The sequence below is a fragment of the Convolutriloba macropyga genome, chromosome 3 (assembly GCF_964194025.1).
Source record: "Convolutriloba macropyga chromosome 3, txConMacr16.3, whole genome shotgun sequence".
NCBI lineage: Eukaryota > Metazoa > Xenacoelomorpha > Acoela > Convolutidae > Convolutriloba > Convolutriloba macropyga.
The window spans coordinates 59,876,671-59,892,775 of NC_134470.1; the positions used below are offsets into that span (position 1 = coordinate 59,876,671).

The 16,105-nt window shown below is 37.0% G+C and overlaps 1 protein-coding gene across 5 annotated transcripts in view; it reads right to left on the reverse strand.

Annotated features, from left to right (window-relative positions):
* Nucleotides 1-2,825: 2,825 nt before the first annotated feature.
* LOC142337179 (cytoglobin-like) overlaps nucleotides 2,826-16,105 on the reverse strand; it is a 141,822-nt gene continuing 128,542 nt past the window's right edge. For all 5 annotated transcript variants that reach the window (XM_075386290.1, XM_075386288.1, XM_075386287.1 and 2 more), the window contains exons 5-6: nucleotides 11,045-11,192; nucleotides 2,826-3,083 (exon numbers count right to left, since the gene is read on the reverse strand). In XM_075386290.1, the coding sequence (XP_075242405.1) occupies nucleotides 2,887-3,083; nucleotides 11,045-11,192 (345 nt within the window). In that variant the 3' untranslated portion in view covers nucleotides 2,826-2,886. The remainder of the gene's footprint in view (nucleotides 3,084-11,044; nucleotides 11,193-16,105) is intronic.

The window sequence follows — 16,105 nt, forward strand, 5'->3', positions numbered from 1 at the left end:
ATTGAATAAAATTGCGATGTTAGGCTGGGCTTCAATGGGCTGCAATGGGAAGACTTTTGAGGAATTACTTCTTGACTGAAAATGAGATGAAAGAGTGGGCTGGAATGGGTTGCAACAGCAGAAATTCTGTGGATATAACCCCTTGACGAAAATTGCGGTGTCCGACTGTGCTGCAATGGGCCGCAATGGGAAAGCTATTGAAGAATTACCCCATGACTGAAACTGCGATGTTTAAGTGAGCTTCAATGTGCTGCAAAATAGGAAGAGTATTAATCGCAAGAGGTTTCACTTTTTTGATGCTGTGCGAAAGAGTGTCGAGTTCTTTCTTTCTTTATGACTTGCCTATTTCAACTGTGACAAAACCATGTAGACGCCGCTGAATTTTTGACGAAAGAGTTTTTGACTTTCAGCAGACGCTTTGTTTCTGAATAGTGAAGGAAATAAGAATAATAAAAACTTTAATAATAATAATAATTATAACAATAATAATAATAATAGTAATAACAATAATAATAATAATAATAATAATAATAATAATAATAATAATAATAATAATAATAATAATAATAATAATAATAATAATAATAATAATAATAATAATAATAATAATAATAATAATAATAATAATAATAATAATAATAATAGGAATAATAATAGACAATAATAATAATAATAATAATAATAATAATAATAATAGTAATAATAATAATAATAATAATAATAATAATAATAATAATAATAATAATAATAAGAATACTAATAATAATAATAATAATAATAATAATAATAATAATAATAATAATAATAATAATAATAATAATAATAATAATAATAATAATAATAATAATAATAATAATAATAATAATAATAATAATAATAATAATAATAATAATAATAATAAAAATAATAATAATAATAATAATAATAATAATAATAATAATAACAGTAATAATAACAACAATAATGATAATGATAATAATAATAAGAATAAAATTAATAAAATTTATAGGAGTAATAATAATAATAGTATTTATAATAATACCATTAATAAAAGTAGTAATTATAGCAATAAAAATGATAGTAATAGCAATAATAGTAAAAATAATAACACAAAAATAGTAAAATAATTGAAGGAAAATTGGGTTTAAAAAGGTGTAAGGGTGAGGGTGTCATTTGTTCAAAGGGGGTAAAATGGTGTAGGAGTTGAACTGCCAAGGAGTTTAAATTGGTTAAAGATTGAGGGGTAATTTGTTTAGAGGGGGGTAAAATGATGTAGGAGGTAGGGGTTATTTTGTTCAGAGGGGCTAACAATGGTGTAAGAATTGGGCTGCCAGGGGGGGGGGGGTAAAATAGGGAAAAAGTGAGGCGTTATTTGTTGAGAGGGGTTAAAATATAGGAATTGAGCTGCCAAGTGGGATAAAACGATGTGAGAGTGAGGGCGTAATTCGTTGATGAGGAGTAAATGATGTAGGGTAAATGAATTGGGCTGCTCTAGGGGTAAAATCATGTAAGAATGGAGCTGCAATGGGAGGATTTTTAGGAAAATGCAGCTCACTCGTACATCTTTTTGGGCCAAAATGGGTGGCAAATGTTGTAAAAATGAAGTAAAAGTGAGGCGGTAAAAGATAATTTAAATCCCGTTCCCCCCAATCTTACATCTTTTTGGTCTGTCAGGGGGGGGGGGGGGGTAAAAAGATGTAAGAGTGAGGGCGTAATGGAGAAAATAACCCCTCACTCTTGCATAGTTTCCTATCTGTTACCCCCCAAAATAAAAATTTCCTATCTGTTCCAAAAAATCCTCCCATTGCAGCCCCACTGGGGGAAAAATTCGGCCCGGGACCTCCGTAAAATTAATTGATAATTGACTAAGGCATCAATTAATCTTGTACCTTTTTGGGCTGTTTGTTATGGACTTCGAGTAACTTGTTTTTGACCAAATAATTTTGTTTAGGAAATGCAAAACAAAATTACAACCAAATTAAATTTAAACTACACTGTATTACTACAACTGTTCGTCTAGTCTATTCATCAATTGTTCTCAAAAATAGTAATTCCAGTGCTACTACTATTCAAAAACCCAGAAAAACAGCACCTTAGCAGTGATTTCATGAAGAGAAGAATCTTTACAGTTAACTAGATAATTAGTATAGTGTGCGCCAGAATTCAGAAACCATGCAAAAGTTTTCCGTAAACCGAATGAAGACTTTCACAATTTTTGACTCATCAAAAATCTCTGGCCACATCTCTTTCACTGATCTCAGCACTTTCATGATTCCCACACTATCGTGGGAAATATCAAAGCAGAGTTACTGTAAGGAGGGGGGGGGGGGGGGTTGTAAAAACAGATCATGGAGAGTGTCATGAATTTTAAATGCAAGCGAACGGATTTCAAAACCTTCAGACGTTCGCTGGCTGAAGTTCAAGTTCAAAACCAACCCATGTGATAAAGTTTGTGTTAAACACACCTCTGAATCTCAAGAGACTTAGTGCCCAGACAAGATTTTGGTTGCGCTCAAGTGCTAGGTGCATGACCCAATGAAGTCTAGGATTTATGTTCTAGTTTGTTTACAGAACCAAAGGGTAAAATTTTTACACCCTGTAACAACAACTACCCCTGAGTTAAACAAAAGGATCAATTGTCAAAAATCAAAATTCACTTTTTGTGGTCTCTGGGTGCTAAGAATATGGGTGGACACAATTAATTTTCAGATCTGTCCTCGCCAATCTAATCAATATATTAACTTTTGGATCTAATAATTGAACGGAAAGGTGATGACAATAAGGAACAATGAACATCGTGATGATTTAATAGCGTATTTGACATGTTTGAACGTTCGCTTGCATTTAGTCACGGAGATAATAATGTCTTCAAACAAAATGATCTAATTAAGAGCCCTCATCGTTGTCATCTGATATGACATATCTTTCCACACAGCTGGTTTTCTTGTCTGTTTTGACTGATGCTTGTGTCATAACTGATGCTTGGGGCATAACTTCCATCAAAGACCTCCCTCTGTTCTCTCTCAGACTGAAGTATTTTTTCCGCTTCTCTTCATAGTCTTTCCTTTTAGCCTCCTCAGCAACTGAAACGAAAGAGAAAAAAATTAACAAAAATTAATTATGGATTAGTTCGATCTCATTTGATAAAGATTTGAAACTTCGAAAACTATAGGTTTTAATTAAGGAAACTCACCTTAGATGAAACTTTGAAAACGTAATAAAACTTATACGGCACAGTAAAAAACCTACAAAACTTTGTACGGCGCCGTATTTTGGCCGAAACAAGTTTTCTACGTCACCTTAGTCAAAATTTGTAATTATCATCTCAGAAGTCTGACCTCCTAAAAACAATTTAAAATATACCGCTTGTCTCATTGATTTTTTAAATTACGTCTTAGCACTGGGTATAACATTTTTACAACTCTGAAAAATTACAAAATTTAGCACGGAGCCATATAAGGTCTTATCAAATTTTGTAAGATTTCGAATGCTTTTTTTCAACATTATTGTTCTTCAAGTACCTCATAAAACATCAAACTCCAATTCGAAAAAGTTAGGAATTGCAAACCTTAGTACTCCGCGTAAGGACGTATAAAGTTTACATTAACCTTGATGGCTACCAGGATATTGCTACAACCAACCGCAATACCTCTGAAGGAGGAGGAGGGGTCGGGATATTTGTAAGGATAGGTTTACAACAAACAGTTATTAAAAAAGTTAGCTGTACCAGTATTCAATTTTTAACTGTGAAAATCAACACAAAAAAAGGCAAAAGTTTTCTATTAACAGTGATCTATATCAAACTGAATCTAAGTATAAATGAAATTTCGGAAACTTGTCAAATGTTTTTTGAAGAACTGATTCCGGAATCGGAACAGTTGCACACTGTTTGCGGAGATTTTAACAGCGGAGTCTGCAGTAACTGATCACTATACTGTCCAAATCGTGTCTTCTGATTACGCTGAAAAGACTGTACCACAGAAAAGCAAAGTTTGCAGAGATTGGATCGTTCTTGAAAACCACTTAACTTTAGAGAAAATGGTTTTTAAATTAAGACACAAATTATGCAGACTTATGTCGCATTTTTATGCTTTGGATTGTGATCTCGCTTTAGAAAAGTTCCAAGATGCAATTATTGAGGAAGTTGACAATTATATTCCATTAAAGATATCAAAACTTTCTCAGCAACCAAATTGGATTAACAATAGTATCCAGAATTTAGCAGCAAAAAACAGAGCTTATTCCAAAATTTTTTAAGACACAAAAATAATAAAAACAAGGAAAAGTTCAATGAGATCAAGAAAAAGCTGCGAAAGAAAATAAGAGAAAACAAATGAATCTACTATCAGAAATTGTTGCACAAAAACGCAAAAAAACAATTCCAGTAGTTTTTTAATACAATGAAAACATTCAGTGGAAATACACGAAAAGAATAAGAAGAGTTGTCTGAGAAACAGATTGAAAGTTGTAATGTTTATTTAAGAACTATCGAAACAATAATGGCGAATAAAATAGTTGTCACTGGATAAAAAATGGAAGAAAAAAAGAACTCTAAACAGCATGTTTTTTGACCTCAACAAATGAAGCCGAAAAATTGCTAGTCATTAAATAACTGAAAAATAAATATAGCACTGATTGTGATGGACTCAATAACTTTATACTTAAAAAAATAGAATATGCTCTAATTCCTACATTGACGTTTTTAGTCAATAAGTGTTTCGAAAAAAGATCGTTTCAAAATTGTTTGAAAAAGCAGTAGTAATTCCAATACATAAGTACAGGAATGCTTACAAAGCAGAAAACTACAAGCCAATTAGCTTATTACCAACGATTGGAAAATTCCTAGAAAAAGTATTCTGTGATCGAATGACTACATTCCTCGAGAAATACGATTTCCTGAATAAAAGTCAATTTGGCTTCCGAGAACAAACAGGGACTACTGATGCATTAGTTAATTTCCTCGAAGGAACCAGAGAAGACAAGGAAAATAGATTAAAAGAAGTGAAGGCTGTCTTCATAGATCTGAAGAATGCATTTGATACAATTGAACAAAATTTGCTCCTGGAAAAGCTACAAAACATGGTAATGAGAGGAATCGTACAAAAATTATTGAAATCCAATCTGAGTGACAGACAGCATTGCGTCAATTCGGTCGAGTTTAGATCGGAATTCTTACGAATAGAATAGGGAGTGCCGCAGGGCACGGTGCTAGAACCACTGCTCTTTCTAGTATATATAAATGATATATTGGAGTTCTGCTGTGACTCAACTGCAATTTTGTTTGCTGATGGTGCTGTTTTGATGCAAAATGCGTATTCAAGTGAGGAAAGTTTTGAGGAGCCAATCGAATCTGTAGCCGACTATTTTTTGCGAAACAAACTGACACTCAATTTAGAAAAAACGGACCTTGTCAATTTGAAAGCAATCAGAAAATCTTCTGAACAAGAGATAAAATTGCAGAACAATGCGATCAGTCAAAAAAAGTCTCCAAAATACTTAGGAGTACAAATTGATGAAAAACTTGGTTACGTAAAACCAATAATAACTTATGGTGTTTTAGTCTACGGAACAAGTACCAAGACAACACGACTACCTCCAGAAGCAAAAACAAAACGAATTGCCAGAATCATCTTCAAAAAAATAGAAACGGAATCAACAGAAAAACGGAGAAAAGTATAAAATGTATTCGATCAGAGATTTGCAAATTTTTGAACTGTTTAAAAAATTAACAGAGATACATAGGTCGGAATGCAAAATAAATAGTGTAAAATTTCTTATAATAATGAAAAAATTAAGAGTCAGTTTAGTCAAAAAGAACTTCATCCCTTTCAGTTAACAAGTATAAACTCGGTTACTGGACTTAGCCCTAAACGACTAGCAGAGATAAGAATAAGAAAATTGTTTAACTTTTTATTACAATTTAAACCCAATTTCATCTCAGAAGTACAAATCTTGAGTGAAAAAAAATCGAAACGTTAACAGTATAGTTTTAGAGATAATTACAGTAGCAATAACCAAGAAATAGTTTCGTTAATATTTTTCGTTAATATAAGCCGATCATTTCAAATCATTTGCATTTTAAGCAATAATCTGTCGTTAAAGTTTCTTAGTACTGCTACAGGCATCACTTGACGAGGACCATCGGACCTTTTGATGACCTATCAAGTAAGTTGGGGTTCTGTGCGGCCTGGTTTGTACAGCAATGCAAACTTACTTGAAAACAATTTATTATTATTATTATTTATTATAAAGCCTTCTAAGGTAATGTTTTTTGGATATATAATTCTCTAGGCACTCCAAACTGTCATAAAAAATCAATTTTCTCAGTTTCAGAGAGAGAAAGAGAGAGAGAAAGAGAAACATTTAGATTTTAATAAATTCATTATCAAGTAAATTAAAAATACTATATATCCAGAAAGAGAAAGAGGAGTCATTCTGCTTGCTTTTGGAGTTCAGATTGTTTAACGCATTCAGTGAATTCTTTCAAACGATTCATCACATTTGCCCAAAGCCAGATTGTGAATTTACGAGAATTTATAACTAAACTTCAAAAAGTTCTGTCCGAAAAGTTCACATTCCGAGCTTGTAGTTCTCTAAATGAATGTCTGCTTTAACAAAACAGATGTTTTTTTGCATAAAATATAAGAACTGATAAGCGGCAGGGACTCGGGTTTTCGCAATTCAAAAATTGGTAATAAAGTAATCTTATTTATGCAACCGGATACAAGTAGCAGATAAGACATAATTGGTTGCATATATGATTTATAAGATAAAGAACAATAACAATATAGTTAGTTTTGCACAAATAATTTTGAAGAAGTCAGAGATTAGCATTTTTTGTATATTATAAGATAAAATTCAAGGACATAAATCTTAGAATTAAGTTTGATGTTAAGATAATGGTCACTTTTTGGGTTCCATTTCTTCAGAGCCAAAACCAACAAGCAGCAACTTTGTACTTAATCAGAAAATGAAAATGATTTCCTGAAAATGATCATTATTAGGGTTAACAAAAACAGCAATCGAAGTTAATAACAAATCTTATCAACAGCAAGTTAATTCATACTTCACTTGTTTTTACCAGGAGTTCTAAGAAAAGAGGAAATTAGAGTAAAAATGGACCAGTGCTGGATTCGAATCAGCATCTCTTGCCTGCAAGCCTTGTATGCTAAATATTACATCAATTCATCGAAAGTAGTCAAACTTGGGCACCTCTTATAACCCATTCGCTTATTTTCTCTAAACAAGTTTACAATGAACAAGTAAAAAGTTCTTACACTTCGTAGAGCTGAACCTATGCGTAATTTAGCTCAATTTAGGTATTGTACATAATCGATTTCACAGTTTCTAAAAACCTTTGTCATGGTTTTGATCAACATCAGAGAATAGGACTTGTACCAAGAACCTCTTAAATCAGCAAGCGCAACTGCAGTGAAAACGAACGTGTTTCAAATTCGAATCAGCATTTCTGTACTTGCACAAATATTAGAGTACTAGATGAACTTGGCCATAAGCACTCGAACTTAATCATCTTTTATACTTAATTTTCGTTGTTTTTTCTTCTTCCTCAAAGCATAATTTTTCTAATCAAGTCTTATTTGAAGAGCTTTGTGTTTATTAATTTGAAACCCATATGATGCACAATATGCAATAGGCTACTTTCTGTCAGCGTTGTATCGTTTTTCGGTAAAACTAATACAATTTTTTTTAAATTACTTGAGATGAGCACCCCACATAACTTCTAACCATGAGCACAACTTCTAACCAGCCAATTTAATAATGATTAAAATGCACAACACCAACATCAGAAGTATTAAAATTCATAAAACAGTTATATTTGAGGCAAAAAAGTCTCTTTTTAAAAAAAAAAATAAATCAGGAGTTCCCAATTTCTTAAACTTTTAATTTCAAGACGCCCTCTTCAGCCTTTGATTGGTATTAAAATATTCAAAATTAGATGACAGAATTATCAACACCAATTCAACTTTTCTTAATAATGGCGAATTTTTGCAGTTATTAAATTGTTAAATGATTTTTTTAGACAGTTAACCTTATTCTATCTGAAAACAACAAAATACATTATTATTGCGTTAACATAACGCTATTTCATTATAACGTTTCATATTAGTGGTTCTAAGCAAGTGCAACTACTGTGAAATCGGAAAAGTACTGGATTTGAACCAGCATCTCTTACTTGCAAGCATAGCTACCCATTTACACCAACTGGTCTTAAGCTCTCGTACTTGGGTATCTCTTATAACCCGTTCCCACGTCCTTTCTTGTTCCTCAAGGCTTCAGTTCTCTAGCCAAAAATACGTTGAACAAGTAGAGCTTCTTGTCGAGCAATGTTAAGCTTATCTTATGCACAATCTTCATTAGGTTGTTCTCTTTGAACCTCTTACATTTCACAAGCTCAAAATTAAGTAAATATTTTCCTGAATTTATTTGCGTTTGAACGTCTGTTTGTTCATCTAATTGATAGACGCATCTGCCTTTGCATCTGAACTTGAAGCGCGCGCTTATTTTGAGGAAAAGTAGCATGTAACAATTTCTTTGCAAGAGCTAATGACAAACTGACGAAAATCATTTGTTATTTCAAAAATTGTGTCCTTAGAAGTTCAATACAAAAAATGAATGAATACTCAAGTTCAACCCAGGTGGTACCACTTTTATTATTGAGAGGTTTCTAAAGGGCTGCTCAGTTTGAAGGAAAACAATCCTGGTTAGAGTATCATCTTTTTCAAGCTGTTTCATTTTTCCGTTCATTATCACTCATTTTAGTGATCAAAGAAAAACGGAACACCGGAAACCTGTTTTGTTCCACTTTTTTATGATTTAAAAGAAAAGCAATTTATAATTATACAGAAAAGTGAAAAAGGGAAAAAGGCATTGCAATCGTAGACAGGACGCAAGGGTTCAAAAAGAAGCCTCGTTACCTTGTAAACTGCCTGTTTGCAAAGACTATCTGTGAAAAAATGAAGGATGCCTCAAACGTTACTATATGCCAATTTCTCTGATTTAAAAATATAAAAGCTATTTATACTATTTATAATTATGCAGAGAAATAAAAAGAGGGAAACCTGGCATTGCAATCGTAGACAAGACGCATGGGTTCAAAAATAAGCATTGTTGCATTAAAAACTGCCTGTTTTCAAAAACTATTTTTGAAAAAATGAAGGATGCCCCATACGTTTATATATGCAAATTTTTCTGATTTATGATTTATGTTTTACGTTTTTTATGATTTAAGAGAAAAGCTATTTATTCTTATTTATTTATTTATTCTCACAGAATAATGGAAACAAGGAAAAAAGGCATTGCAATCGTAGACAGGACGCATGGGTTCAAAAAGAATCATTGTTACCCTGTAAACTGGCTATTTTCAAAGACTAATTGTGAAAAATTGAGGTATGCCCCATACGTTTTTGTGTTCTAATTTTTCTGATTTATGAATTATGATATACGTTTTTTTATGATTTAAAAGAAAAGCAATTTATAATTTTACAGAAAAAAGAAAAACGGAAAAATAGCATTGCAATCGTAGACAGAACTCATCTGTTCATTTACACCAACTGGTCTTAAGCTCTCGTACTTGGGTATCTCTTATTACCCGTTCCCACGTCCTTCCTTGTTCCTCAAGGCTTCGTTTCTCTAGCCAAATATACGTTCGAAAAATAGACCTTCTTGTCGAGCAATGTTAAGCTTATCTTATGCACAATTTTCATTAGGTTGTTCTCTTTGAACCTCTAACATTTCACAAGCTCAAAACTAAGTTAATATTTTCCTGAATTTAGTTGCGTTTGAGCGTCTGTTTGTAATCTAATTGATAGACGCATCTGCCTTTGCATCTGAACTTGACGCGCGCGCTTATTTTGAGGAAAAGTAGCATGTAACAATTTTTTACAAGAGCTAATGACAAACTGACGAAAATCATTTGTTATTTCAGAAATTGTGTCCTTAGAAGTTCAATACAATAAATGAATGAATACTCAAGTTCAACCCAGGTGGTACCACTTTTATTATTGAGAGGTTTCTAAAGGACTTTTCAGTTTGAAGGAAAACAATCCTGGTTAGAGTATCATCTTTTCGAAGCTGTTTCATTTTTCCGTTCATTATCACTCATTTTAGTGAACAAAGAAAAACGGAACACCGGAAACTTGTTTTTCTTCCACTTTTTTTATGATTTAAAAGAAAAGCTATTTATAATTATACAGAAGAGTGAAAAAAGGGGAAAAGGCATTGCAATCGTAGACAGGACGCAAGGGTTCAAAAAGAAGCATTGTTACCTTGTGAACTGCCTGTTTGCAAAGACTATCTGTGAAAAAATGAAGGATGGCCCATAGGTTTTTATGTGTTGATTTTTCTGATTTATGATTTATGATTTACGTTTTTTATGATTTAAAAGAAAAGCTATTTATAATTATACAGAAAAATGACAAGAGGGAAAAAAGGCATTGCTGTCGTAGACAGGACGCATGGGTTCAAAAAGAAGCATTGTTACCTTGTAAACTGCCTGTTTTCAAAGACTATTTGTGAAAAAATGAAGGATGCCACCTACGTTTTTGTATGCCAGTTTCGTTTACAAAATTCTATGCTAAATTAAATTTGATGACAGCTTGGACTATCCTATAAACCATAGGCTGTTTACCATTTGTTTTTGTTCATTTTCGAGCTGAGGTGCATGACCCCAGCCAGCTATAGCAACGCAGAGTAGCGTCAGGACTCTGTCGCTGGGTTGCTGTATACCCCCTGTGCGCAAAACAATTATCGCTCTGATCAGAACTGGCTCGGATGGCGCACACCAACCTCAATTTGTGTTCGCAGTTTCATATTTCAGATTCACTAAACTTATGGCGGGGGGGGGGGGAATCAGTCAATAAACTTTAGGCCTGATGAATAGGCATCTAAATGTTACGCTTTTCTATCCCCAAAAGTACGCGCTGTTTTCAGACTTTACAGGGTTCTATCTACCCCCTTAATTACCACGGGGGAGGGGGAGGCGGGATTTGGGTTAAAAGCCGATGGACGTGTGATTGGAACTTACGCCATTTTTGGTTGCACTCTGTCTTCTCTTCCACCCCTTGTACCATGAGAGCCACAATGTATGCAAACAAATGATGCCAGGACTGGAGGGTGCGGGTGTCAAAGTTACCCCTCCGGGACAGACTCCGGGCGTACTCTGGCCCAAAAAACTGAAATAAAAAACAAATCTGAAACATTTAGAGTCATTTGTTTCCCAACTCTTCAACAATGATTTTAAAATAAAAACAATTTTGTACTAAGAATGTGTAGAATTCGGAAAATCTGATTTTCGACTACTAGAGCGGCAATCGTACCATTGAGATGAGACAAAGGTCATAGGTTCCTTTTCATTTTCCCAACTTTAGTTCCGCCAGGTTTTAGAGAGTGATGTATAGATATAATATGCCAAGTTTCATTGTGATACTATAATTTTTGGAGAAGGGAGCTGAGAAACTATTTCATAGGTATAATCTGAAATGAGCTGGAACATGAAGATGACCGATTGATTAATTGGTAGCGTCATAAGTCTGATACTGCTTTTGTTTTAGTTTGAATAGCTTGAGTAGAAGTCAGCAATGTATAAAGAAGGCGTTCAGGTCATTCAATTGTTCTTTTGAAGTCATAACGAACTTTACATAAGTGAGGACCATTTGTTGTCCATAGCAGCGGTTTGAACAAAGTTGTTGTTCACGCGTTGTAATACGTCGTGATTCGAGTAGTTGCTAAGAGGGAGCAAACCAACATGGTTGTTGTTGTGGCAGCAGAGCTATAGAAGGCTCCGAATAACTCTGACATCGTAGAGGAGTTCAACTTGAGTAACAAAATGAGAGAGAGGAATAGCTGTTGTCAAGTGAAGTTGGTCTTTCTTGATAGAAGAAAGACTTTCGTAAAGAATATCGAGAGCCAAGAACGAGAGATTCGTGAGGCTGATATCAGAGCAGACAACTTTACTTATTCAGTTGGATTTAGAGAGTTTGGGATCTTGTGATAAATTCCAATATAGTAATTTGAATTATTTTCTGTTGCTTAAAACTCAATTGATTTATTCTTGAATCTATTGAGTTATTCTATCAAATTATATCAATTTATCTTTGAGCAACCGAGTTGATTCTGAGCCGGAGACAGAGCAAGCCGGGGACACCGTGAGTAAACTTTGAAGAACACCTTTCCACCAAAATAAACCTTTCAAGTTAGGATTTCGGGTGGTAGTGTCTCCCCGACTATTAACCTAGTCTAAATACGAAATTCTACAGTGGCGCTCCTGGGTGGGCCAGTTCTCTTCAGGTACACTTACAATCAGTTGAGCAAGGAGAGTAATCCGAGCTCCGTTCAAGACGAAGAAGTCCTGAGTTCATAAGTAAGCAATGAACGAAAACGAAAGACAGCTTTTTGCGGAGGCTGTGGTCGTGGCTCAAAACCAGTTGGCGGTCAACAACACAGCTGACAGGCCCGAAAAGTTCCCGTCGGCGTTGTTTCCCGATTGGTTTTCATGGAAAGCCCACTTTTCATACCTCATGGACAAACATGGTTGGACGGATGAGCAGGCTCGAAGCACAATACCTACCCTTCTTGTTGGTTGGGCGATGCAGGAGTTTAATGCCATGCCCCGACACTATCGAGTTCAGGAGCAAGACCAACCCGCTCCCACTCTAGCAAGAATGATGACGTACTTGGACCCGAGGATGTCACCCTACAGGAATCCGAGGACATCGAGAACAGAATTCAAGAACTTGGCCCAGGGTGAGAAAGAGGATATTCGAGAGTTCTCCAGACGGGTGAGGTCGCTTGGGGAAATTGCCAATGCCACCATGAATGCAGCTACGAGGGATAACATGAACCGAGAGCAGTTCATCGATGGGCTGTTTGATCTAGAGATACAGGAATTGCTTCTTCGAGAGGATCCCAACACGTTCAATGATGCCGTTGATAGGGCCCTTAACATCGATGCAATCAGTCGAGGATCTAGAATGAGGCAGCGCAGGCGGTTGGCGACCACCAGGTACCTTCAACAGTCAGACCAGTTCATGGAAAGACATCATGTTCAAGCTGTGAGTGGACAAATGGAGCCTGACATGATGAAGGTAGAAATGGACGAGATGAAGAAACAAGTAAAGAATCAGGCGGACATGATTAAAGGGATGTCCGAAATGATGACTAAATTTGTCAACTCAGTAATCCCCGGACCACGAAAAGAAACAACAGGAGATCAGGACGGAAACCCGCGCCGATTGTTCAATCCGTACCCAGAAACCAGCCGCTACGGCCAGAACTTTGCCAGCGCCGATAGGAAGCAGTCTGCGACCTCAAAGCAAGGAGTCCGCTGCTACAATTGCTCTAAGATGGGACACTACGCACGAGAATGCAACGAACCGAAACAGAATCATTTAAACTAAGACGGGCCGGGAGTCTCCAGGGATTTAGGAAAGAAGGTTTCATCCCGGCCGAAAACAAACAAGAGCCAACTAATAACCGTGACACTTTAAACGATATAGAAGCAGTCAACAAACTACCGGAACCACGGTTTCTCAAACCTAAAGTTGCAGTGAAGGGGGAACCAGACCAACGAACTGGAAGTATTACAGTTACAGGGGAGGTAAATGGGACTCCAATAGAAATTTTGGTGGACACAGGAGCTTCAACAAATATGATAAGGTCTTCCACATTTGACCAACTTAAGAAACCGCGAAAACTGATGCGGTACCGTGGACTCCTGGAGGCAGCTGACGGTCGGTATGTAAACGTTACAGGATCGGCAACAATTCATCTCAAAATGGGTGGCATTGATGACGAGTGTGAAGTCCTTATAATTGACGGACTCAAAGCGGAAATGATTCTCGGACTCAGGGACCTTCAAAAACATAACTGTGTAATCGATTTGCAGACCAACCAGTTGTGGACAGCCCCAGTGGAGTCAGCTATAATACCGTTGAACAGCGGAAAATTGTGGGGAACTTCGCAGAATGGTAACACGAAGCCGACACATGAAGCCGAAACGAAAGAAGCGGTCCACCAGATCCTGGAAAAAGTTGGCAAGGAAGACCAAGTAGAGGTTATGATGGCCTCTGGGAGTATCTACGATGAGGATGGCGAGAATGACGACAACTCAGGACCCAACAGAGAAGAGGAAGAGGAGACCTTAGCTGATGGGGTGACTAGAAGCCAACAAAATTATGTCTAAATTCAGGGGATGAGTTCAAAACGCAAGCTGGTGAGGATGTTGTCCCTCTAAATTCACCTGAACAGGAAGCCGAGCAAATTTTGAAGAAATGTGCCCCGGAAGCACGAGGAGATCACTGGATAGCACTGCGGGACCTTGTCAACAAATACAGAGACGTGTTTGCCTTGGATGATTCCGAGCTGGGATCTACCGACGTGGTCGAGCATCGGATTGAAACAGGTAGCAGTAAGCCTATCAAGGTACCGCCACACCGAATCTCACCAGCTAGGATACCAATCATCCAGGAAGAAATTAGAAAAATGTTAGAAAGAGGAGTGATACAGCCATCAAAAAGTCCGTATAGTGCGCCAATTGTACTACAGAAAAAGAAAGACGGGAGCTGGAGGTTCTGTGTGGATTATAGGAAACTGAATGATGTCACTGTAAAAGATGCCTATCCGATGCCTAACCAAGCCCAAATGTTTGACGCTCTGAGAGGAAACGCATTTTTCTCTTCTGTGGATCTAGCAAGTGGATATTGGCAAGTTCCTGTAGCCGCCGAACATAGACATAAGACCGCTTTTGTTACCCCAGACGGAGGTCTGTATGAGTATTTCCGAATGCCCTTTGGCCTGTCCAATGCGCCCGCAACCTTTCAACGACTTATGAACGAGCTATTTCAGCAGAGTCTCTACCAAACTAATCTCATCTTTCTGGACGATGTCCTCACCTATAGTAAGACGGCAGAAGATCACTTGAAGCATCTCGAAGAAGTGTTCGTGACGTTACGTAATGCAAATTTAAAATTGAAACCGAAGAAGTGTCAGCTTTTCCAGAAACAAGTGGTGTACCTAGGTCACGTCATCGGAGTAGATGGAACGTCCCCCGACCCCGAGAAGACGTCAAAAGTTAAGGAATGGCCCGTTCCCAAGTCAGTAAGAGATGTCCGGTCCTTTATTGGATTCGCTAACTACTATCGAAGATTCATCAAGAACTTTGCAAGCATCGCCAAACCCTTGCATGATTTGACTAAGAAGAGTGCACGATTTGAGTGGACCCCAGCTCAGCAAGCATCTTTTGACCAGTTGAGATTAGAGCTGGTGACTGCCCCCGTTCTCCAGTACCCAGACTTAGCATTGGAGCCGTACTTTCCAACGAAATCAATGGAGTGGATCGACCCCTAGTGTTTTCGTCACGAGTGTTAAGCAGGACAGAGATGATGTACTCGACCACCAAAAGAGAGGCCTTGGCGGTAGTACAGGCCCTGAAGTGGTACCAACCATATCTGTTGGGCGTTCCATTCGTCCTAAGAACTGAACACGCCAGCTTGCGTTGGATGTTTCGACAGGATGCGGATGGGATGACTTTCCGGATGATTCAAAAGCTTCAGGAATTCGACTTCACGTTTGTGCACAGAGCAGGCAATCAACATGGCAATGCTGATGGTTTATCAAGACGCACGTCAAAAGAACCAGACTGGGCTCCCGGAGAGAGAGAAGAATTGACTGGTAGTTGTCCTGAGCCTGTTTCCCCAGAAGTGGCCTTGGCAAAAACCCGAGAATCCTGTGGAATGATCCGAGAAGAAGTGGGAAGAGGCGCCGACTCGGAGGAAGATGCACTGGATGGTCAAGCAATAATTTGGAGTAGAGAGACGCCTGATGTAGAGAAAATGCAGCAGGAGGACGAAGCTATTAGCAGAGTTTTTCTGTGGCTACCCTATAATCCGGGAGGAGATCTTGAGAGTTTTGGTTCCAACTTAGTGACGCGAGAAGAAGCAGTGCAGCATGGGCTCGAAGTAATTGCATATTGGTCTAGGTGGAGCGAACTCACTGTGAGGAAAGGCATCCTCTACCGGCGATGGTATTGCTGGGACGGAAAACCCCCAATACTTCAAATCGTTGTTCCAGTAGTGGGCCGGAAGGAAAT